At 38.4% G+C, this 23169-nt stretch overlaps 4 protein-coding genes across 4 annotated transcripts; all 4 read left to right on the top strand.

Annotated features, from left to right (window-relative positions):
• Window positions 1–5549, top strand: LOC306889408 (uncharacterized protein; the record flags this gene model as incomplete). Its single annotated transcript, XM_079448303.1, has 18 exons — window positions 1–62; window positions 196–256; window positions 360–402; window positions 720–798; window positions 883–971; window positions 1070–1216; window positions 1469–1520; window positions 1754–1854; window positions 1963–2048; window positions 2254–2335; window positions 2418–2503; window positions 2620–2707; window positions 2791–2839; window positions 2912–2999; window positions 3551–3651; window positions 3728–3812; window positions 4845–4949; window positions 5445–5549. 18 exons carry the CDS (start codon window positions 1–3, stop codon window positions 5547–5549), a joined length of 1509 nt encoding a protein of 502 aa, XP_079304429.1.
• Window positions 5550–6495: 946 nt separating this feature from the next.
• On the top strand, window positions 6496–15760 carry spina (spindlin a). Its single transcript, XM_079449038.1, has 6 exons — window positions 6496–6660; window positions 9577–9886; window positions 11552–11600; window positions 11791–12044; window positions 12153–12386; window positions 12522–15760. The coding sequence occupies exons 2-6, from the start codon at window positions 9835–9837 to the stop codon at window positions 12719–12721; spliced, it is 789 nt and encodes a 262-aa protein (XP_079305164.1). The 5' UTR covers window positions 6496–6660; window positions 9577–9834; the 3' UTR covers window positions 12722–15760.
• A 566-nt stretch (window positions 15761–16326) lies between these two features.
• On the top strand, window positions 16327–19105 carry nxnl2 (nucleoredoxin like 2). Its single transcript, XM_079447931.1, has 2 exons — window positions 16327–17533; window positions 18365–19105. The coding sequence occupies exons 1-2, from the start codon at window positions 17232–17234 to the stop codon at window positions 18531–18533; spliced, it is 471 nt and encodes a 156-aa protein (XP_079304057.1). The 5' UTR covers window positions 16327–17231; the 3' UTR covers window positions 18534–19105.
• A 1522-nt stretch (window positions 19106–20627) lies between these two features.
• On the top strand, window positions 20628–23098 carry tfpil (tissue factor pathway inhibitor-like). The gene is made up of 6 exons (XM_079449500.1): window positions 20628–20771; window positions 21022–21216; window positions 21309–21473; window positions 22068–22133; window positions 22268–22346; window positions 22504–23098. The coding sequence occupies exons 1-6, from the start codon at window positions 20705–20707 to the stop codon at window positions 22559–22561; spliced, it is 630 nt and encodes a 209-aa protein (XP_079305626.1). The 5' UTR covers window positions 20628–20704; the 3' UTR covers window positions 22562–23098.
• The last annotated feature ends 71 nt before the right edge of the window (window positions 23099–23169 follow it).

The following is a 23169-nucleotide window of genomic DNA, read 5'->3' as shown; positions in this document are numbered from 1 at the left end:
ATGGCCCTGGCAAGTGGACACTGGATTGACAAGGAAATTGCAGGAGTACCTCCAAGCCCGAGGTGAGCGATACAACTTTCTTTGAGTGTCTCAAACCTTCACAGACGTGATCAGACACTATACGTAAAATGCTTTGACAATAAATACAACTCTTATGGGTTGAATGTGATGACAGTATGTTTTTAAATCCTACAGATACGGACATGCGATTACTGTAGTGGGAAATATTGCCTTCTTGTTTGGAGGAACGTCAAACGTAAGCACAGAGGTGTGTTAACCCACTAACAAAACTTCACTTACGTGGCTCATAAAGATCATTGATTCTTACGTATACTAAGATATATATTTTATGGCTTTAGGAATATTTCCCACTGTATCTTAATGACTTCTACATGATCACAGGTATGCAATTTACACGTTAAGAAACGTCTCTAAATCAGTGGTTCTCAAACTGGGGGCCCCGAGATCGATCTAGATTTTGTAGAAATTTTGCGTAGATTTTATGGAATCAAACATTAAACAAAATATGACCACCATCAAAAGAATTGAGCTTCCAACATTGTTGAATATGTTTCGGGTTAAATTAAGATTATAAGTGTTTATTTGGGGGGCCGCAAAGCTATGCACCCTATTTACAACTAACACGTTTGAGAACCACTTCTCTAAATCACCAAGTTTGTCTGACTACACAGCAAGACGTAACATTTTAAATGTGTCAGTTTCAGCAAATCTTGTGACGTGGGAGCAAATGCCTCAGAAAGGAGACGTTCCCACGGCGAGAGCAGGACACTCACTGTGGTGATGATAAGACATTCCCATAAAAATGTTCATTCCGTTATACTGTGTTCGAAAACTGCAACAAGCATTTCACTCTTCTCATAGTGTAGTTAAAGGAAAACTCTACTTGTTTGGAGGATCTTCTCATCCCGATGCTAAAGAAGGGCTGGCAGGTGTCTACTGCTTTGACATTGGTATGATATATGAGATTGGTCTGTAAAATCAAGATTTTCTGCTCAAATAATCTGTTGAGTAATTTGTTGAGTCGTCCGTTCTTTCTCTTGTGGATCAGTTACTATGATGTGGGAAAAGCTGCCCACCTCTGGCGTGTCTCTGCGGACACTGAAACACAGTTCAGCAGCTCTGGGAGAGAATATCTATGTGTATGGAGGCATTCAGGATGGAGTCCCTACGGATGATCTGATGATGTTTAACACAGGTCAGTTCTGTGCGTGCTACAGTAAAACCTGAGATAGGAATGCAAGTTGCTGGGAAATTAAATTGTATCATCATTTACTCATTTATAACTCTTACATGGTTGGAAATATGACATTTATAGGTACAACATTAATAAATATAGGAATATAATATAATATTCTTCAAAATGTCCTAATTTTGTGTGTCACGAAAAAATTACACGAAGGTGAGGAGAGTAAATGATGTTTAAATAGCTCCTCTGCTGTTATTTCAGTGTCATTGAATTGGATGCCCATCAAAACCACTGGCGCTCTCCCTTCAGAAAGGTATTTCTGTTTGTGAATTTAACTTCACTTCGTGTTCATACGATCCATCCTTAAAAAAGGAATAGGAGTGAACAAGTGTGTGAATGTTTAGGAAGTGAAAAAGTGAAAGCGTAATCTTTAGGCCATCTGTTTAAAGCTGCTGTGAACTGTTGTTTTGTTTGCTGAATTTATGCGTTTGAGACTCATCGCATCCGTCATCTTTCCAGCCTTATGTTTATCTATATGTTGTGTAGATATAACCACTCACTTGCTGCAGTGGGTGAGCAGATATTCTTGTTTGGTGGTTGCTCAGAGGACGGCTCGCCCATCAAAGACATATGTGCCCTGAATACAGGTACAACACAACTGCTACGGCGAGACAATTTTTTTTCTTTTTACTCTCATAATTAATATATATATATATATACTGTATATAGGACATAGTGAATGTTTTCTCTCTTAGAGAGCCTGGTCTGGGAACAGTGTAAAGTGAGGGGAGACTCTCCTGTGGTTTGTGCTGGTCAAACTTTTACATCACATCACGACAAGGTGATAAAATCAGTTTAAATAAAATATAAATAACATAATAATACTATAAAATAACATGAATACATTACATCTGAAGAGAATGTGAATGGCGTTTGCTTGGCAACATAATTCTACAGTGTGGGTGTCACAACATCACTCATAACAGTTTTAGTTCTTCTTTTGTCAAATTTCAATTGAAATGTTCACTTTTATTCTTGTTTTTTAGGATATTTACTTATTTGGAGGAACAGTCAGTAATCCAGATGGAGCAGAATCATCAGCCAATGAAATTTACAAATTAAGCATCGGTAAGAAACACTGAAACTGAATGTGGAATGCCCACAATCCACTGTTTTATTATATTATTCCTGTTTCATCTGCATAATACAGCAAAGATGAAATGGAAGGTCCCGCTGTATGTGGGCATCCCTCCAGTCAGACGCCACGGACACACAGCGTTCATTGTTCATAGCCACGTATGTTTGTCAACAAGCTTTAAAAAAGTATTTGTAGTTTGTATAAAACTATCAAATGTGTGAAAACAATTATACATGGTTAGTTATTCTTTCATTGAATTCATAAACTTCTTCAGCTTTATGTGTTTGGAGGCAGAAATGAAGAGCAAGAATTCAATGATTTGAAAATAATGAAATTAATCAATCCTTCGGAAAGACAGCCAGGTAAATATCATTGTCTAGTCTCCAGGTGTCATTTTATCTGAACTCAACGTTCATCATAACTCACGCTGCTCTGTGTTGTACAGTGATGAAAGAGATTCTGTCTGAGTTTGGACTGCAGGGCGTCAGTAACAGGTGACACATCTCTCTCATTCAAGTTTCATATGAAACCTCTGTTTTCCGTTATTCAAAACAAGTCTCTTTTAGTTTCACACCGACTAAGATTCCCAATGTGAAGTATGAGCTCAGTCAGTCTCCAGTGACCATTAAAAACTACACAAATGAACACATTCAGGTGATATATGCATTTTACACACAACATAAAGTCACATAAGCATTCAGTGGCTTACTGTAATGCATAACAAAAAGTCTTATTAAAGTCAAAATGAAGAATTATCTATTATTTAAAGTATAATATATTTAAAGTATAAGTGAATATGAATACATCATGGTATTATCTGTTGGAGTGAATTTAACTTATATTTAAAATGTGTCTGGATGGTAATCAATAATGGGAATAATAAAGCTTTCTTTAGAATATTCACTTAGTATTTCATTTTGTAATTGGAAAGGATACGATTTAAAGAAATAGTTCACCCAAAAATATTATTAAAAGATATTTTAATTGTAACTGAGCCGTTTTGGGTCACCATAGACTCCCATTGTAAGACGAAAGGGAGTCAATGTTGACTCAAAACGGCTTGATTACAAACTTTCAGTAAAATACCTTTATTTGTGTTCAGCACAATAAAGAAATGATATACAGGTTTGTAACAACTGGAGGGTAAACAAAACATTTTTGGGTGAACTATTATTAAGATAAAACATTCATTTTATTTTCTGTAGGTGACGGCTCATAGAGATTTCACAGCAGTGCGTGATGAGGCCATGAGGATGATCCACAAAACTTTTGCCATGTTAGATGATGAATTCCAAAAACTAGACCGGTAAATATCATTATGTACCAAATAATTTCCTTAGCCTATTAGTGAAAATATATGAATCTGTTCTCACCCATAACAGAGAGAAGGCTGCACTCGTACGGGACACAGAAGTTCTACGGAATGAGCGGGACGCTCACAATGAGCATCTCCTAAAACAGAAACAGGTCCAGTCTCATTCACAAATGTTAAAGGAATTGTTCACTTTCCATATACATTTTCATGATAATTTACTCACACCTGTTGTCATCCATCGTTTTTATTTAGTTCAGTTGGTTTGTTGTGAAAACATTCCAGGATTATTCTCCATATAGTGGACTTCAATGGACTCCAAACGGTTGAAGGTCAAAATTACAGTTTCAGTGCGGCTTCAAAGGGCTTTAAATGAGACCAGACGATGAATAAAGGTCTTATCTAGTGAAACAATTGGTCATTTTCTAAAAATTTAAAATGTATGTGCTTTATAAACACAAATGCTTGCCTTGCTCTGTTCTGCGAAGCACGTTCACGACTTCACGTATTACGTAATTACGTTGAAAAGGTCACGCTTGACGTAGGCAAAATCCAGGATACGCACACGAAATGACCATTTCAAACAGTAAACTGACACAAAGACAATTGAAAATGTGTCATTGAACATTCATCAACTTTTGAACGGTCATCCTCCACATTTGTAAACACTGACTTGGTCCTTCATCAAGCGTGACCTTTTCTACGTAATTACGTATTACGTGAAGTCGTGAACGCTCCTCGCAGAACAGAGCAAGGTGAGTATTTGTGTTCATAAAGCATATACTTATTATAATTTCTTTAAATGACAGATCATTTCCCTAGATAAGACACTTATCTATCATCTGGCATCGTTTAAAGCCCTTTGAAGCTGCACTGAAACTGCAATTTTGACCTTCAACCGTTTGGAGTCCAATGAAGTCCACTATATGGAGAATAATCCTGAAATGTTTTCAACACAAACCTTCATTTCTTTTCGACTAAAGAAAAAAATACATATACATATTGGATGACAACGGGGGTGAGTAAATTATCATGAAAACGTATGTTGAAAGTGAACAATTTAATATATTACTGCTTTAAAAAATCTGTCATCAGAAGAGTTGTGTTTGTTTGCACAGTCCTATACATGACATTGTTAGATGTGACGCGCTCTTCACAATGAATGGTTTGTGGTTGTGATGGGATAGGAACTTCAGGACATGTTGGAGAAACACAAAGCTCAGAACGAGGCCTGGCTCCGCGCGCGAGCAGACGAGAATGACAAGGAGAGAAAGGAGTTGTGTAAACTGAGGGTGTGTGATCTTCCAGTAACCACAAACACTCACTCCCTACAAACTAGTGACAGATGCACACCAAAGACAGCATGCTTTAAACTTACAACAAATGCATTATACCTGTTGAAATGGAGAAAAATGTTTTTCGTGGAACATATATGGAGAGACAATGATAATAAGCTCCGTCTATGTGCTAGAAAACGTCAAAAAGGTGGCTACATTTCAATTCTCCAAACTGATGGATGTGTAATGTTGTGCTCTATTTTTGTCCAATCAAAAGGTCCCTCCCTGCAACCAATGGATGGTCAATTATTAGCCGTTTCAAAAACTTAAAAACAAGCGCACCCATATGCCCAACCTACACATTGTTTTACTATAGGAAATATGTAGAAGCTGAAGTTGTCATCAAAAGTTCATTTTAGGTCAGCCACACCTACACACTCCGGAGAACGTCTGGCGTCATGAACGAAGAGATTCTTTAGATGTTTTATTATTATTGGTTTGATGTTCCAGGAGGAGGTGCTTCACGAACAGGAGAGACTGAAAGAGGAGCAGTGCAACATCCAAAAACGCAGCGAGCAGCTCCTGTCCATTATGCAGCAGTTCAAAGGCATGTGAAGACACTGTCTCCATGGCAACCACAGAGGGAGACGGCCGAGTTTTGTTTGGGAAGCGGCGAGATTATTGATGCCACTCCCTTTTATTGTGATTTTGGGGTTTTATCGTCTGTCTGGAGGTTTGATGATTCTGCCGTGGGTGTTAATGGATCTCGTGAGAAAAGACGACCGGATTACCAGAGATGACAAAGAGAAGTATCACTTTATGACCGGTTTAAAGGAAAGGATGCTTTATAACTGCTTCTTTCTGAAACATGTATGAAATCTTTTTAACGCCAGTTGTTTATGTACAGTCCAAAATTGTGAAGCCTCTGGGTCAGTGAGAATGATGGTATTGTCATGACCACACATCACGACTTTATCTGTCCTTTACACCAACAAATAAAACATTGACTGGATTGAACTTTAAACTCTAGTAATCCTAAATCTTAATGTTTTGTATAAATTGTCAAATATAATTTCAATTGATAATTTATGGATTATATTAGGCTATATAATCTCATAGGTGACTTTAGTCATCGTCTCATGCATTTCAATAGTCGTATAGGCTACATTTAAAGCCTTAGGTCACCTTTCTTTAGTTTATGAAGCGTATAGGTAAATACACATCAAACCGACTTTGTAAAACATCTGCTTGATTGAACAAACATGATGTGTGTTTGCACAAGACACGCCATCAAAGAGACTGTAGCCTATAAGCTATTGCCTGTCATTCATAAAAATATACACAGTTGAGTATGACATCACGACATTGCTTCTCATATAAACTATCATCCAGACCATTGTCAGTGGGTTTTTAAGGACAGCAACCATATCTCCCCAACTCCTGTCGCAGTGCTTGCGCATGCGCACACGAGCTCGCCCGTCATGTCGAAAGCAGCCGAAGTGGAACGACAGAAAACGATCCGCGTCCCACTATTTGGCAGGAAGGTTGGTCTCGCAGCGCCGGTCGCGCACTATTTGGCAACGGGGGAAGGGAGGGCAGGAGCTCGGCCGCATTCGGGGCCGCCTGCGCTCATCAAACGCTGCTCATTGAACAGACAGTGAAGCAGAGCTGGAGTGGAAACAGTTGTTATGCCGTAATATGCGTGACTTTCTAAATTATTGTCGGGGTAAGCGAGCATCCACGCCATTAATGTCACATTTATGCTTGGTACTTTAATAAAAAAGGGCGAAACGCGGACAAATGTGGTGAAATCTGCAGAGGGGGAGGTGACGGGGGTTTGCTGCGAGCCGTGGGGACGCTTGGTCCAGACGTTTCTGCTGAAAATGTGTTTCTTCTGCTTCCTTTGTTTCTGCTGCGGGACTGTAAATAAGCGCTTGAGCCAAAATGGCGGTCGGAGCCGTTGAGCCGCTTCGAGCTAGCGCACTGCGTTTAGACACAAAAACGACACGTTTGTTTGACTGTAAGATGTTTCTTTAACTGCGTGTCCACCCCGTGTGCCTTGTCTGGTTTCAAGCGAGGCGTTGGGGTGCGTTGCGAGCGATGTTTGATGCTCAATGAGGATTGTTAGCGAGCTCGAGGCGGTTAGCTGGGCACATTTGAAATGGAGCATTCGCTCTCTAACGTTGGCGTTTATGTTCACTTTAAGTCTCTTTTGGGTCGTGTAGTTGGTAAAATGGAGTATACGTGCGATGTGTTGGCTTACGTTTGTCTTGTCAGGTCTGCAAAGACCGTTAACGTGCTCATTTGTCTCGTCAGATGTGCACATTTGATCTCACAAACTCGGGTTTAAACGTATACTTGTGTGTGTTTATAGTGAAGATTGGTCAACTTGCAAGTCTGCTTGTCATTTAGCCTGTTAATGGCAGCAGTGCAACCCAATCTTGCCAACTGATCTCACTGCATTGTTGAGGGTTCTGGCCAATTTGAAATGTTAGGTCTTGAATTCATTAGTGGTCTCATCTGATGCTCACTGGTCAGGTTGCATTGAGACAGTCTACTGGATTTTCATCAGCACTATTGAAATGCATAATTTGGGGGGTTCATTTGGATTTGTCTGCTGGAGAGTTTCGTAGGGCACCTCTGGAGGGTCCATTGATCGATTGGGGTTGTAAAAGTGAGATTCTGGAGGACCGGTGGGTTTAGGATCAGGAAACCGGGTGGGTTTGGTTAAAGCATGTTTTTATATTATTTGATTTGTGTTATGTTTGTGTTCCACCCGCCCCCAATAAAGCAAAACATTACCACATGTATTGCGTTGAAGTCAGGAAAGCTGATTTTCGTGTTTGTTATGGGTTTTATGTAATAACATTTTCTATAAGCACTTATTTTACTGGCAATTTGTCAGTTAAACATTGTATATATCAATACTATTCTGATATGTTCTGGTTTACTTTGTTAAAAGTCATGTTATGAAATTGTATTTGATAACACTATTATACTGCATCATTGAGCTGTAAATTTTCTATTATTGTATTCGCCATTGTCATATGCTACCATTATTACAGCCGCTGGTCAACGTTTGACACAGTTCACTACTTCTGCTTCTACAGAAAAACTATTACATTCTCATACACTGGATATAATGCATATCCAAATTTGCTTCATCATCCATGTGCTGATCTTTAATGCAATAATATGGAGAACTACAAGCTGAGCGCCAAGATATTGTGGAGCCGCTTTCGAAATGTGGGCATGAAAATATATAGGCAACAAATGCATGATTCTCGTTCGACAAGAACATGTCTGTGTCATGTTTACACTCCAAAATAAAAGGTGATATGCAAACGAAGAATGTTTTTATTGTAATCGCAACAATTGTTTTCATGAAAATTGAACATTTTCTCATTATTATAAAATATTATGTAAACTATTTGTGCATCATAGTAATATTTATTGTACTAACAAAAACAATGGTCAAAATGTTTTTATAATGTTTTGTTTTTGTGTTATTTAGCTGTTTTTAAGTTATTTTACCTAATCAAAACAATGCCACTGCAGCTTGATTGATATTACTTGGAATGCACAATAAAAACATGATTTTTTTTCAGAATGAAACTTTCAGAAACGGCGTTATCTGTTTTTGCAAGTAAACTCCACCTCATTTATTCTGGTTGAAAGAAAAAATATATTGCACTACTTTTTTTTATATACTGTTATACAGCAGAAAATTAAAGTTGCTTTTAGGAGAGAACAAGAATTGCAAAGTGATAGTGAAGGACAACATCCAAACCAGAAATGAGAAATGCTTATATTGAAAATATTTTTGAAAATCACCACAATACATTCAATAACAATGTATAATTTGTGAATATTACAAGAGACATGAGCAGAATCTAAAATGAAAGGATGGAAGATGTTTTAAGAGATAAACCCTGTTCTTGATATATTGCGTTAGGATTGCGCCACGGCGTGTTCACATGCAGCGGATTGGTTTGTAAAAATAAATAACGTGAAATTGTAGTAAATTCTGGTTTTAAAGTTAGTTGGACGGTCTGGTAGAACAAAGTTCATCAGCATGAAACAGAGCTTGACTTTATCTTCTCTGGTGTAACAGGGTTGAGTGAAGTGGTCTTGTGCTTGTAGTGCTCTGTTGTGTTGTATAACAGCGTTTGATTTGCTGAATAATGAGCGTCATGTTATTGTTAATCTGCTCTGGGTTCTTTGGTATTTTGAGCGTTGGGACGTCACAAGAGCACATTGGTCTTTAATTCAGTTAATGAATAATGGGCCTGAAGTATGAGTGTTGCGTCTGCACAATATGGACAGAAATATGTTTATGATGTCGCACAGACATTGCCTTTTGCTGTGAAACTTTCAAAAATCGTAATGCCTGCAGTTTTTTCAGTAAGGAAATGAGGGGTTACTGCAGTAGTCTCTCATAGTCTGGTATGAAACAGTAACCCAACGCTTTGATAAAATCACATTTAATTTGACTTTCGAGGCTCATTAACATTGAGGATCTTTGGCGCGATTCCTCGGCCTGTCAGAGGATTTATCCAGCTAATGAAAATATGACCAGAATACCATTTACATTCCCACAACGTTACACAGACGTTGAAGATACTGTGCTTTTATTTTCCAGGTTGCTGAATCCCTTTAAGTGGAAGTGTGGATTATCATTCATTCCGGCCCGGAGTGGCCTGACACAAACCGCTCCGTCCACTCAACTGAGCTCCAAACCCAGACGGGCATCAGGGGGTCAACATTTTTTCTGCTTATGTGAGCGCCCCCTTTAGGTTGAACCCCTCCCCTTTACCCTTATTTTTATCTCATTAGAAAGAGAAAAATAGATCTTATCGCCCTAGTGTGGCAGCTGGGCTGCCCCCCCACACACAGATGAATGAAGACCCCATTCGGGAAGAGCACTGCCCAGAGATCCAGAGCTGATAACGGTATGTGTTCTCGTTTTTGTGGACGTTGCTTGTTTAATTTTAAGGGGACGTACACTTTTGAGGTTTTTTATTAATGGAGCTGCACAGGAGCAATTCCTCATTTTGAGGCTTGTTGAGGTCAGGTGTGCTGAAGGTGTTCAGACTTGAAAACAGTGGAAAACTACTTGGAAGACCTTCACGGCCGCATAGCATGATCAAGCACCTTGACTTTTTTCATGTGAAATGTTGCTCTTCTTATGGGATGTTATTTCTTTAGCATTTCTACCTTGAATGGTACATTTAATTTGATTGACTTCGCATTTTTGTGCAATATTCTTCTTCAATATTAATATATGGGATAGTTCACCTAAAAATAACAATCTTCTCAAATATAATTTGACAGATGTGTTTTATTCACATCGGAGGCAGTATCTGTAATGCAAGCAATTGTTTAGATCACTATATTCTTCTACCAGTTCACCAGGCACTTACACTTGTGTATTTTGAAAGAAGTGGGTGAATTCACGTGACGTAAATCCGACAGATCTCAGACCCGGCAGAAACAAACATGGAAGCGCCCGCTTATAGCAATCATTATAAAAGTATTTAAACAACGAATCGCATTCAGATGCACAGATTTGACTCGGAATATCAGATATTTCATAACATAGTTAGCAGTTAAAAGCAATACTTCAGTAACACAGCTGCTGTGTCTATGCGGTGTGTCATACATCACATCCTTGATGAGTAAAGGGTATCAAGTGACCCCGCCCACTTTTAAAATAACCAATAGCGGCTGGCAAAGCTCCATTTAACAGCGTAATATCCATAGACAGTGGTGTAAAAGTCTATCGAAAAGAATAGGAAGATCAGTGATACCAGTGATGTGTCATTTGAAGTCGTTTGGCTTCTACTTTACTCACCATGGATGTGATGTCTGATTTCTTCCATACAGCCTTAACATACAACATTCTGAGTAGACTTGAAACGGGTCGGATATGTTCGAAAGAGGATTTGATTGGACGAGAACTTTGACGAGATTCTGAAGTGTAGCATGATGTCATGGAATATCTTGATTTCTTTTTTTGAGACTGTCAGTTTTGAACGCCTATATTTTGCAAATAGGAATTTTGTCAGCACGTAGGATCATACGTCCTTAAAGCTAACTTATTTTTAATAAAAATTAAAAACTTTAATTTTGATTTCACTGGGGCTTTAAAGTGATACTTTCTTAACCGTCGCCTTGGAAAAGCTAGTCGAACACTGTAAGTAGTCACTGAAGCTAGTCAAACAGAAACAGGTGTCGCAGCCAAAAGGCGTAAAACTGAAAAGCACTCTAAAAAATAGCACTTTTTGATCTTTAATGGTGGTGCTGTTAGTTTTTTCTTTTTAATTATTAAGAGTTTCAGAAAACATTGTTTGGTGTTAAAAGATTAACAAAAACATGCACTGAAAATTTATGTAGATGGTTGATTATTTTTAAAGCTTTTAAATACGGCAACTGGCAATGTTAAAGCGGTTCAAAACATCTCCCCTTTAAACGCTATTGGTTGCGTCGGTTAAAGGAATATGACTTGACCTGAATAAAAAAATCCATGCATTCCAGAAGAACGGAGAATGTAAAGATTCACCACAAAGAAATGTATTATTACTGATAATTTTGAACTCATTTGCATTTTATTGCAGGGCATGCTGGTGTCTCTGCAAATATGATGAAGAAAAAGAATTCTCATAAGTAAGTGTATTCGTGTATTAGCACCTTATAATGTGGTTGTTCAATTAATTCAATTGTAATTTTTTTAGAAAAGCTTTGTTTAGAAATGTTTTAAATTACGAAAGCAAAGCGAATGCTGTTTCATGTTTACTTTAAACATTCATTGTTGAGAGATGTCAACTCCTGATACGTGATTGACACGCTTCCTCAGGAAACACAAAACCAGCGTAGGGCCCACGAAAGCCGTGGCTCAGCCCAGGCGGAATATCGTGGGATGTCGTATCCAGCACATCTGGAAGGAGGGCAGCGGGGCGGCGTCACAGTGGAAAGGGACCGTCTTAGACCAGGTGCCCGTCAACCCATCTTTGTACCTCATCAAATACGACGGCTTTGACTGCGTCTACGGCCTGGAGCTACACAAAGACGAGAGGGTGCAGGGGCTGGAGGTTCTACCTGACAGACTAGGTACATCCAGAACAAACACATTGATTTATTGAAGAATTATTGTTCCCGGTTGGGTGTTTCCCATCCTGGCGTTCGTAATGTGTCTCGCTCTCCTCGTGTGTCTTTTAGCATCTTCGCGCATCAGTGACGCCCACCTGGCAGACACTATGATCGGTAAAGCTGTGGAGCACATGTTCGAGACAGAGGACGGCACTAAGAACGAGTGGAGAGGGATGGTCCTTGCTCGAGCGCCCATCATGAACACATGGTTTTATATCACGTACGAGAAAGACCCCGTACTTTACATGTACCAGCTGCTGGATGACTATAAAGACGGAGATTTGAGGATCATGCCAGACTCTAGTACGTTCGTTCGGTGTTTTGGTCTAGTTAAGTTAAAAATAATTGTAGATTTGAAAAGAGTTGCTTGTAAAGGCCGCCTTGCTTTGGTCATTTTAAGATGATTTCTACATTCTAGTTTGTTTTGGTCCGTTGCAGATGACTCGCCCCCAGCGGAGCGAGAGCCGGGTGAGGTTGTGGACAGCCTTGTCGGGAAGCAAGTGGAATATGCCAAAGAGGACGGCTCTAAACGAACTGGCATGGTTATCCATCAAGTGGAGGCCAAACCTTCCGTCTACTTCATCAAGTTTGACGACGACTTTCACATTTACGTCTATGACCTTGTGAAAACATCGTAGGTGCGAAACGCTGGTGGACCAAGGAGAGGGGAGGAACTTCATGTACCATGTGCTCCACAAACTTTGCCAAAAGTTATCTTTGGAACATTTCTCGTAACATCTCTTGGAAATGGATTGACGGACATTTCAGTGGAACCTTGGATTACCACTAGTCAAGTGTCTCTTATCGTTGAACGGAAAGCAGGACTTCACATCCCCCGACATACACGTAGCTTAACACTCAGAGGTTTGCCTCAAGAGTTTCCCATTCCGGTTGGTGCCAGTGCTGGTTACGAAGACGCGTTATTTTCATCGTAAAACCAGAGGTTTGATTATGTTACGACAACACCGTTCTCTGAAAATCTGGGCTGCATTGGGGGTTTCTGACGCAAACGTTTTGCTGCGGTCACCTTGGGTTATGCCTTCATGTATAGTACACGGCAGAAATCGAGCTAGTTGTAGTTGTGGGAATTTTAAAAGCCTTTTTGTTTTGGGATGATTCAAAAGCTGCCAAATGTCAGACGGGGGAAACGTAGGGAGCGTCTGGGATGTCTTAAAGCATGCGCTGCAGTCTGCGTAAGTGCCGTGAGATAAATGGATGGAAGCTGGCAATATGAAGTTGCCTGTGGAAATCGTCCTCTTGTCTGTAAACTAGACGGACTCGAGGAGAGCAATCTGTCGTGTAACACAATTCACTGTCCTTGATGTCTTTGCGGATGTCTTTTATTGCGAGGCTGGCGAGCGGAAGGTTGTTGGTTGCCAGATGCGACTCGTTTTAGCCCTCCAGCAGAGAACTGTGCACACGGGCACCGTCGATAACACTTTAACATTTGTGGAAGAAACCCCACCATCATGTATTATGTTATTATAGTTTTTTGTATTTTGTTCCCTGTTTTTATATATATGTATCGTCACCACTCATAAACGCTAACGCAGCTATTATCGTAAGCACTAAATGTAATGTCTGGGCAAAATTTCAGCGCTTATTTAGTCCCCTTGTTTGTTTTCACCGAATTTTTAAATTTTCGTAACATTTCAGAACGTTTATAAGTAAACGCTTGTATACCTTTCGTTTTACTTCATGGGCTTCATTTAATGTTTAAAAGAGGCCCACTGATTTTAATTTTATATAACATTTTAAAATATATTTGCGAGTTTTCTTGAGTATTAGCGATAATATGGTGCAGAAAATGGTTACTGCATTTCTCAATTGTCCCCAAAGTATTTAGTGATATGCATAAAGTGTTTTATCCTGAACATGTAATGTTAAATGCAATAACAGAAAAAGTATTCAGGAACTTCGTTCACCCCATTTTTGTCATGCGACTTATCAGCCTTTGGGAGATTTGCTGTCTCAGATTTTCCATTCTGCCTGTCTGAGAGCCTAAAAGTTTGTGCCTCAACATTATCCTCCAGTATCTTTTTATGTGTATTTTGTCTGTAAGCGGTTTACATTTTCATTAGACTCGAAGGGCCCCCCCCCAAGGAATGTTACAGTTACTTGCAGCTGCAGTGTTTTTCACTATAACTGCGTTTTCTGCCTTTGGTTACCCTCTTTGCGTTTTGACATTTCAGACACACAATGTTGTTCAGTTGTCCTCAGGTCACACAGAGAGCGTGTTCGCTGCTCTCGATGTGATCCTCATGAAGACAGGGGTCATAATTCAACTCTGGATCAAAGGGAAAAGAAAATGAGACCTGTTTGTAATATCAAAATGCAATTTCTTATGATTTTGGGTTGAAGCATAACCCCTGCATTTGTTGACCACTTTAATGACATTCACCAGATTGGCACGTTTTGTTTTAATCTTAAATCTTTTCTGTTATGTTCAAGTTGTTTGTGATTCCCCAAGTTTCGACCTTGAATCTTTAATGCAGGCGACCCGATCGGCTTTCCAAAAACAGGACCGGTGGTCATCATGTGGCCACAGCGCAGAGGTAACAACTTGGGACTGTTGTTCTATATTTAAAATGAAAGCTAGGTCACTGTTAAGAGGCGAACAGCATCACACGCCCTCACTTCATCCGCATGCACTTACCAAATCGCCATTGATAGGGTCGTGTCTTATTCAAAATGGAAAACAGATGTGTCAATATGCAAACGGAACCCTTAGAAAAGACATATTCAAGGATTGGCCTTTTACATGTACCTACTGTAGTATTGTACTGTGTTTTGATGTCAGGTCGACGTGGGAAAAAAACAAAACGAAATATGAAAATTAGACCGTTCTTTTTGCATGATAAAAGTAGAGTTGTTCTCGTATGTTAGTGTGATGCATGTGTACTTGTCTTTTTTATTTTGGCTATTTGTTCTCTCAATGAAAGTTTATGTTTATTGTGTTGCTAATTGTGACGTTTCTGTTCTGGTTTTGAATCCATTAAAAAAACTAAAAGGTTAAACTAAGTATTTTATTTTTTGCTATGCTCTATAAGATCAAATGCACTGGTGTTGTGTGTGGCGTGCCAATTGGGAGGCAATGTACCAGTGTTAAACAGCATTTGAGGGATCATAACCTTTTTAGATACTGTTCTGCGACAGGACTGTTTGTTTTTATGAAGAGTGCCATATTTAACGAATAAACAGGCCTTACGTGATCGTGAAAGACCGAGAACCGGATTTCTATGTCGAGCGAGCGAACGTGTGCATGTTTGAAATAGAACGTATCGAACTCAACCTTGTAGGTATAGAAGTAGAGGAAATATCAGATGTTCTTCTATAAATGCACACTATAACTACGTGGAGAGAAGCGAACGTATGGTCCCTTTAAGATGCTGTTGCTCCTCTATTCATTTGTATAAAAAAGTCAGAAAAGAATAAAAAAGAAACTGTGCAATTTGATTGTTGCAGATACATGTATAGTTCAATTTTACTGTTCTTTCACGCATAGGTAACTGGCTTCTATTGGACCTGATCTGTTTTTGTCCTTTTTTAACATGTAGATAGTTCATTTTATTTTCATTTAAGTATAAACACATTTAAAAACCTGTTACTTGATTCATTAAGTAATTTTTATAATTATTATGTAAGTCTATCCTTATAAGATTAAAAAAATTAATGTGAATTTGTGTTTGTGAATTTTTTTCCCACTGTGGGAAGTGTCCGTGTAATTGCTAGGTGTGTAAGTGATATATGAAAATGCAGTTACTTTGGGATGTAAATGTCAGGATTGAGCCATTTATTTAAAGATGAGATCCACAACTCTTTTGGTTAAAATTATTTAAAAAATCAGTTCATTAATGGTAATGATGTGCAAGTGAGGTTTTGTGGGAAATGTCAGTTTAGTCAACTCACCTTTAATGTGCAGTTTTATCTTCACATTCGAGACAGCGATATTGAAGTAAATTCACAAATTGCTTCTTCGTTAAATACATTGAGCATATCTACAGTTATTACAGTAATTAAGGTATAAAGAAGGGGAGTTGGTGCTTTGAAACATATTTCATTAAACTTTGTTAGGCCCAATTCACATTTCGCGTGTAAACCCTGCGGAAAACGCAAGACGTGCCTCTTTCTATCTTCCAATGACCGAAAAGTTCAACTATTTCCATATCGATGCGGCCCATATTTGTGCACGACTGCGACTTGTTTACATTTAAAATATCGAATTTGTGCACGGAAAAGACTCGAAATGTGAATCGGTACTTATGCTGGGTTCACACCAAACGCGAACAATCCCGTTCCATGCTCTTACTCGCGGGAAAAGCTTATTTTCACGCGAGTGACGCCAAATGACAAATCTTTTCAACCATCGGATTAAGACGATATATAACGAAATCTGCATGTTGTTACTCGCGGGAATAGTTCGTTATTTTCACGTGCGTGACGCGATCTGACAAAGTGTATCAATGGGTTCACACAAAACACGAATTAGGCGAATTGGGCGGCGCGGCGTCTTCCGCGCAAATTGAAAATATTTGTCAGCTCACGTCACTCCCAGCGTACTTTATTTTTGCACTAGTTTACTTCTTTTTAAAAAATTGGGATTTATTTAAATTAAATCTGGCAACCACGATCAGAGCCAATGTTGGTTGACTCGAACAGAAACGCGCAAGCGTTCACAAAACGTGTCTGTATCTTGAGCGCGTCATATACGGCGTCTGTTGCATATACATTTGTTTAGCTTGGTTGTGGGCTTATGAACATTGTTTATTTTTTAGCATCTGCACTGGCACTAAAAGAGTTTATTTTACATAAACCTGGCAACCACGCTCAGACCCATGAATTGTTGACAGCAGCCGGCAAATCAGTACGCATACGTAACATTGCGTCATTAATATTCATGAACAAACTGTTGTCATAATAGGAAACGGTCTGTGAATTGACGACCCTGCAGGTTAAGCTGTCAAAAGACTCGCGGGAGTTCTCAGAACCAGTATAATCGCTCGTGCTATTCACATTTGTAACTTAAAAAACACGTGTGAGACGCAAAACACACAACGATTTGTCCAGGAATAGTTAGGACACTACCTTTGGAGAGCGCGGGTTACCTGGACGCGCACCTGTCCGTCTCGTCACCTGTGATCTTCAGCTATGGTGGAGGTGTTTTCGGGGCGAACGCTCGTGAATAAAGAGGGAGATCTGGTCGATCCGGAGGAAGCTCTCAGAAATAAAGTAGTTGGTCTGTATTTCTCGGGCGGATGGTGTCCACCGTGCAGAGACTTTACACCACTGCTGTGTGATTTCTACACGGAGCTGGTGGAGGAGACCGAACCGCCCGCACAGTTTGAAATCGTGTTCATATCGTCGGATAAATCAACGGAGGACATGGTGGAGTATTATCATGACATACACGGAGACTGGCTGGCCCTGCCCTGGTCAGATCCATATAAACAGTGAGTCGACGCATTACATTTTGATTTGGAATGCATCATGTAAGTAGTAAGAAAGCCCTGGTTGCAATATTAATGGGATCATTCACAACACAATGAACATTTTAAAGATATTGACAATAATGTTGACAGCCTAACATTGACCCCCATTGACTCCCATTGCATGGAACGTTTCTCTAAATATCTTTTGTGCACAACAGAAGAAAGTCATATATAGGTTTTGAACGACATGATGTTTTTGGTGAATGTGTCCCTTTAAGTGACGCAGTAACCTCCTGTAAGAGGTTTATTGCACACACACCTTGAGGATTATGTTTAAATAAAGACTGTAGTGTAGTGGCAATGCTTACTGCCATGATGCAATAATAAAACAAGAGGGGAACATGGAAATATCAAGGAATTGAAAACATGGCAAAGTTTTGAAATGCTGTCGAAAGTCTTCTTTATAATATAATATGAAGTTTTAAAAGTCACAGTATGTTGCTGATATTAAGACGTGTAACATGCTTACTGTCATGATGCATGTTGCAATAATAAAACAAGAGGGGAACCATGTTACATGTCTTCATATCAGCAACATACTGTGACTTTTAAAACTTTATATTATAAAATGAAGAGAATAACTCCATCTTATACTAATTTAAAAAGCATTATTGTAGTTATTGGAAAAATATGAAGTCGCTTTATAATGTCAAATTGGGATCATCATTTTAAAAAATGTTAAAAATTACTTTAAAACATTTAAATATAAAACTAATCAAAAAGCTTGGTCAACATTTTAAAATACTAAGTTTTCTCGCTGAATGTGAACATGTTTTCTGCTTCTTTTCGCAGTGAACTAAAGAAGAGATTCAATATCACAGCTGTACCGAAGCTGGTGATTGTGAAGGAGAACGGTCAGGTTATCACTGACAAAGGCAGAACGCAGATTCGGGATCAAGGTCTGGCCTGTTTCCGGAGTTGGGTCGAGGTGGCAGAAATCTTCCAGAATTTTAAAGCTTAGGAAACATGTGGACTGGTTTCACGGGTCCCCCTCAATCCCAGAGGGCTGCTGAAGCTGTTATGAGATCTTAAATTTAGAAAGAGCCAGAACATTTTTATGCAATTTTACAGAAGAGCTTAAACCTATTAGTTACGAAGACTTCTATATCAAAATCTTTTGCTACATAATTGTGAATGTAATTTATACAGCTGCTTTTATAAGAATCTATTTTTCCTTAATGCTGTGAATGTGTGCATATTCTCTACTGGTTAAATAACGTACTTGAAGAAGAACAGCAGGTGTTTACTGGTTGTGCATCTAAGTCATCTCTATTCCTCAGCGTCTCATTAAAGTTCTCATAAACGGTCCTTTGAGAGTCTTTTTCCATAAGACTCGGTTCCCTGTCGCTGTCTGTTTTGCTTTTCGTTGCACAACACACAGCAAACTTATTCCTTCAGTATGTCAACAGTGATGAGGTTAATGAACGTTTAATCTGCAGAGAACAGCGCTCGGGGATCTCGATTCCTCACATCACAACTGCACTTTACGTGTCTACTCAACAAAGCAAAAGGAGTCAAAGTGATAGTTCACCCAAAAATTTAAGTTCTGTCATCATTTACTTACACTCAATTCAATTTTATTTATATAGCGCTTTTCACAATTTGCATTGTTCCAAAGCAGCTTTACAGGGGAAAAATGAAAAACCCAAGAAAGGGTAAAACACACTACATGGTGTGTTATATAATAAATCCAATTATTCTAGTAAATAATATCTAATGTCAGCATCTCCTGGTGGTTTATTTAGCATATTTGCATTAAGTTAATGCTTGGCTGAAAAGATGCGTCTTTAATCTAGATTTAAATTGGGCGAGTGTGTCTGATCCTCGAATAATATCAGGAAGGCTGTTCCAGAGTTTAGGTGCTACGTATGAGAAAGCTCGACCCCCTTTGGTGGATTTAGATATTGTAGGTTTTATCAAAAGTCCTGCATTTTGAGATCTTAGAGAGCGTGATGGGTACACTCATGTCATTCCAAACCTTTATATGACTTTCTTTCTTCCACAGATCACAAAAGGAGGCTTTATGTAGAATGTTGGCAACCGAACAACAGCGATCAATGGGTACCGATGTTGTTCAGTTGCTAACATTCTTCAAAATATCTTATTTTGTGTCCTACTGAAGGAAAAAGTCATGGCTTAGTTCCGGTAGTAATAAATAAAGTTTGAGATGTCAAAACGTAATACAATCTAGAAAGAACTGAATCAATTACCCACCTTTTAAATGTCTGTCTAAGTTGTAAAAGTTCACGTACAGTTAAGCATTTTACAAAAACATCACAAGGGACACACAAATTAAGAACACGGATAATTAGGAACACCAAAACATAATCCAACCTTATGTGTTAAAAGACAAAGATAAGGTGGAAGACTTGACCTTTATGACTACACCACTAGAGAGCGCCCTCAATTGTGTTTTTATCACATTCCATTTCTCATCAAAGTGTGTTTCTGTATTTTAATAATTTATCTTTATCAAATGCTGTTTTATATGACTGAACGCGATTTATAATCAAAATATTTCTTTAAATGAGTCATGACCTTTGGGCTGGGTTTACTTTGTCAATGATACAAACATTCATTTATGATAAGTTAAGTCCAGGTAATAAATGCAAACCTGACATCATAGAGTTACTGCCAAATATGCGCTTAATGTGTTTTACCTTCTCAGATAAAGAACCTATAGTATAACAGCCTTATACCGTTTAAATATGTTTTAAGTTAAACATTTATGTGTAAATATAGCAGATTTGTTTTCGTTTGCCTTGTTTGATTTGTCTGGATCACTCAGAAGAAACAAATGAGGACATGAAATAACAATTCAAATGAATTTCTACATAATGTTTTTTATGCTTATTGTATCACTGCATGCGGTTCATCCCAAATACATTTCTCAGATTCACACCGGATTTTTGGTTTCGGAATGAATGCTAAATCCATTACGTTGGACAGAAACCGTACTCGAGTCCATAAGCGGAACCGTTGTGATGTTTTATGACTGAAACTGGCCTCAGTGACAGAGAAACACACCCTTATCATAAAAACTCAACTGATAAGAGGGTCTAAAGGACGAGCAGGGCATTCACAGAACAGAATCTGTTGGCACGTCTCACAAAGGAAGTCCAATCTTAAAAAATGAACATGATTTCTTGCTTTCTGTTGATGTTTTTGGTGTATGGATTGGTCTCTACTGCATCAGAGGGTACGTTGAGGTTTTTTTCATGATAATATTTGTAATGAATTCTTGACACCAATAACGTTGTACTCTTTTTGAATCTGATATATAAAACAGTACTTGCTTCATGAGGTCATCACAGAATGATAAGAAATGCTCTATGGTTGTAATGAATATGAATAGTCATTATTATTCCCATTCAACAATTTTTTCTTTATTATTGCCATATTATGTCCAGCAAAACCATTGAAGGATGGAATTACATTTATTTTTTCAGGCCTAATGTGCAAAGATCCAGTAGACGAGGGCACAGGAGGAGAAAAGCACCTGAGGTTTCACTATGATACCCAGTCTGGTGTTTGTACGCCCTTCTTCTATAATGGACAGGGTGGAAACAGCAACCGCTTTGAAAGTGATAAAGACTGTCTGAGAGCGTGCTCAGCAAAATACAATGAGATGTATCCAAGTGATGGTATAACAAACAACCTTTAACAAATCTGTCTTTAGTGTTTCTTGAATTTACATTTGGTAAAAGATGTGTGTTGCTATGTTCTTGCGTGTCAGATCTGGTGTGTTCTCTACCGATGGACCGAGGCAACTGTTTTGCCACCATTCCACAGTATTACTATGACAGTGTTGAGAAGATCTGTCGTTTATTCCTGTATGGAGGCTGTCAGGGGAACGGCAACCGTTTTGATAGCAGAGAGGACTGTCAGAAGATATGTCTCGGTCAGTTCATCTCAAATCATATTTAAGATCTGTAACAGAAAGGCAAGTTCCTATTGTGAGGATCACATGTTCAGTTTCTCTGCCTGCGTTGATATGAGTATCTGAAACGCGTGCAATTTACACAAACAACTTTAGGAAAGATGTAATGATCCCTACAGAGAAAAGTAACCGTGCTGTATTTTTGAAGTAGTCCATTCCCAAAGATCAGAGCGTATTATAGTTAAGTGAAACTAAAACTATTAAAACATTTTTTTAAATTGGCCTAAAAAAACATGGCCTTTAAATTAACCTTGAGGCCATAAAATAAACAAAAACTACGATAAAGCTGAAAAAACTTTAATAGCAATATAAAATTATCCCAAATATCATAAAATGACAAAAAAACTATAATAGCCATCTTCACAAAAACACAGAAAGTTACATTAGTAAAATATATATATATATATGTATATTAAAATAGTATTTTTATTCTTACGTTGAATCATTAGCTGGTGTATGTTGTAGTTTTTATCTGTGGTGTTTGTCTTTTCTCTTTTTATCCAGCAGGGTTCGATCTAACCATATTCACTTTTTATTAAACCTTTGATTTTACAGCAAAATCCGGACGCCTGCTGTCTGGTGAAAATGCCCCAAACCCAGACCAAAAAAATGTTGATGCAGGTAATTTCACATTTAAAAGCATTATTTACTTCATTCATACTCATAAGAAATAGCAGATGATTAACATGAAACTGTCTTTGCATCATTCCCATCAACGAAGGGTCATTTGTAACACGCATGTATTGTTTTCTCAGGGCTGATTGTTGGTGTTGTTGGTGGTCTTGTGTTTGCCGCTGCTGGTATTGCTGCTGTCGTGATGTTTGTCCTGCACAAGTAAGTATCAACAGATCTCATGAATTTGCATATGGTGTCATTTGTCTTTCCTGTGTTAAATTATGATGGAACACATTGAAGTTATTGTATTTACTAACACTTAACAGAGATGAACCAAAACCACAGCTGAAGAAAACCTCATTCTTTTTCTTTTTAGGAAAGGCAAAAAGGCCGAACGAAAGCCAGTGCCGACAAACGACATCGAAATAAACTAGACCATCACTGTCGGAACATCACTGTTTGTACATAATTTGTGCTTTTATATCCGTTTATCATTTATTCAAGTCATGTTCTCAAAGTGGTAACCATAGTTGCTCACCGGTACATATAAAGGGTCTTGAATTTCGTTTTTTTTTGGGAGGTTTATGAAAATAAAAAACAACCTAGCTCAAAAAAAGAGGACAGACGTCAGATCTTACTGTGGTTCTCATTATTGATGACACAACTGATAAATCATAGCAGTTGTTATGTGTTCTGTATTGTTTTGTAATGAGAGCTTTTATTAATAAAATGAAACTCATTTATAAGTGTAGTCATGTTGATTTATTTGGGTCACGTGTAGAGGGCATATTGTTCAGCCATGGACAAACAGTGTAATCTACTCCCATAATTAAGGTGCCAAAGTGACATCATCCACACCCAAGGTGACATCTTTTCATAAAACACAACACGGATATTAAACCGTGTACTCACCCTAATGTCATTTGTTATTAAGTCAAAGTTATGTTTGAAACATAAAAGAAAATGTTTTGAGAAATGTCTCAGTGGTTCTTCAAAATATAAAAAGAAAGTCAAACAGGTTTGTAATGACATGGCCCTGTTT

This window comes from Barbatula barbatula (assembly GCF_947034865.1).
Source record: "Barbatula barbatula genome assembly, chromosome: 24".
In the NCBI taxonomy this organism is placed as follows: domain Eukaryota; kingdom Metazoa; phylum Chordata; class Actinopteri; order Cypriniformes; family Nemacheilidae; genus Barbatula; species Barbatula barbatula.
Note: the sequence above shows the minus strand (reverse complement) of the source record. Positions and strands in the feature narration are given on the sequence as shown.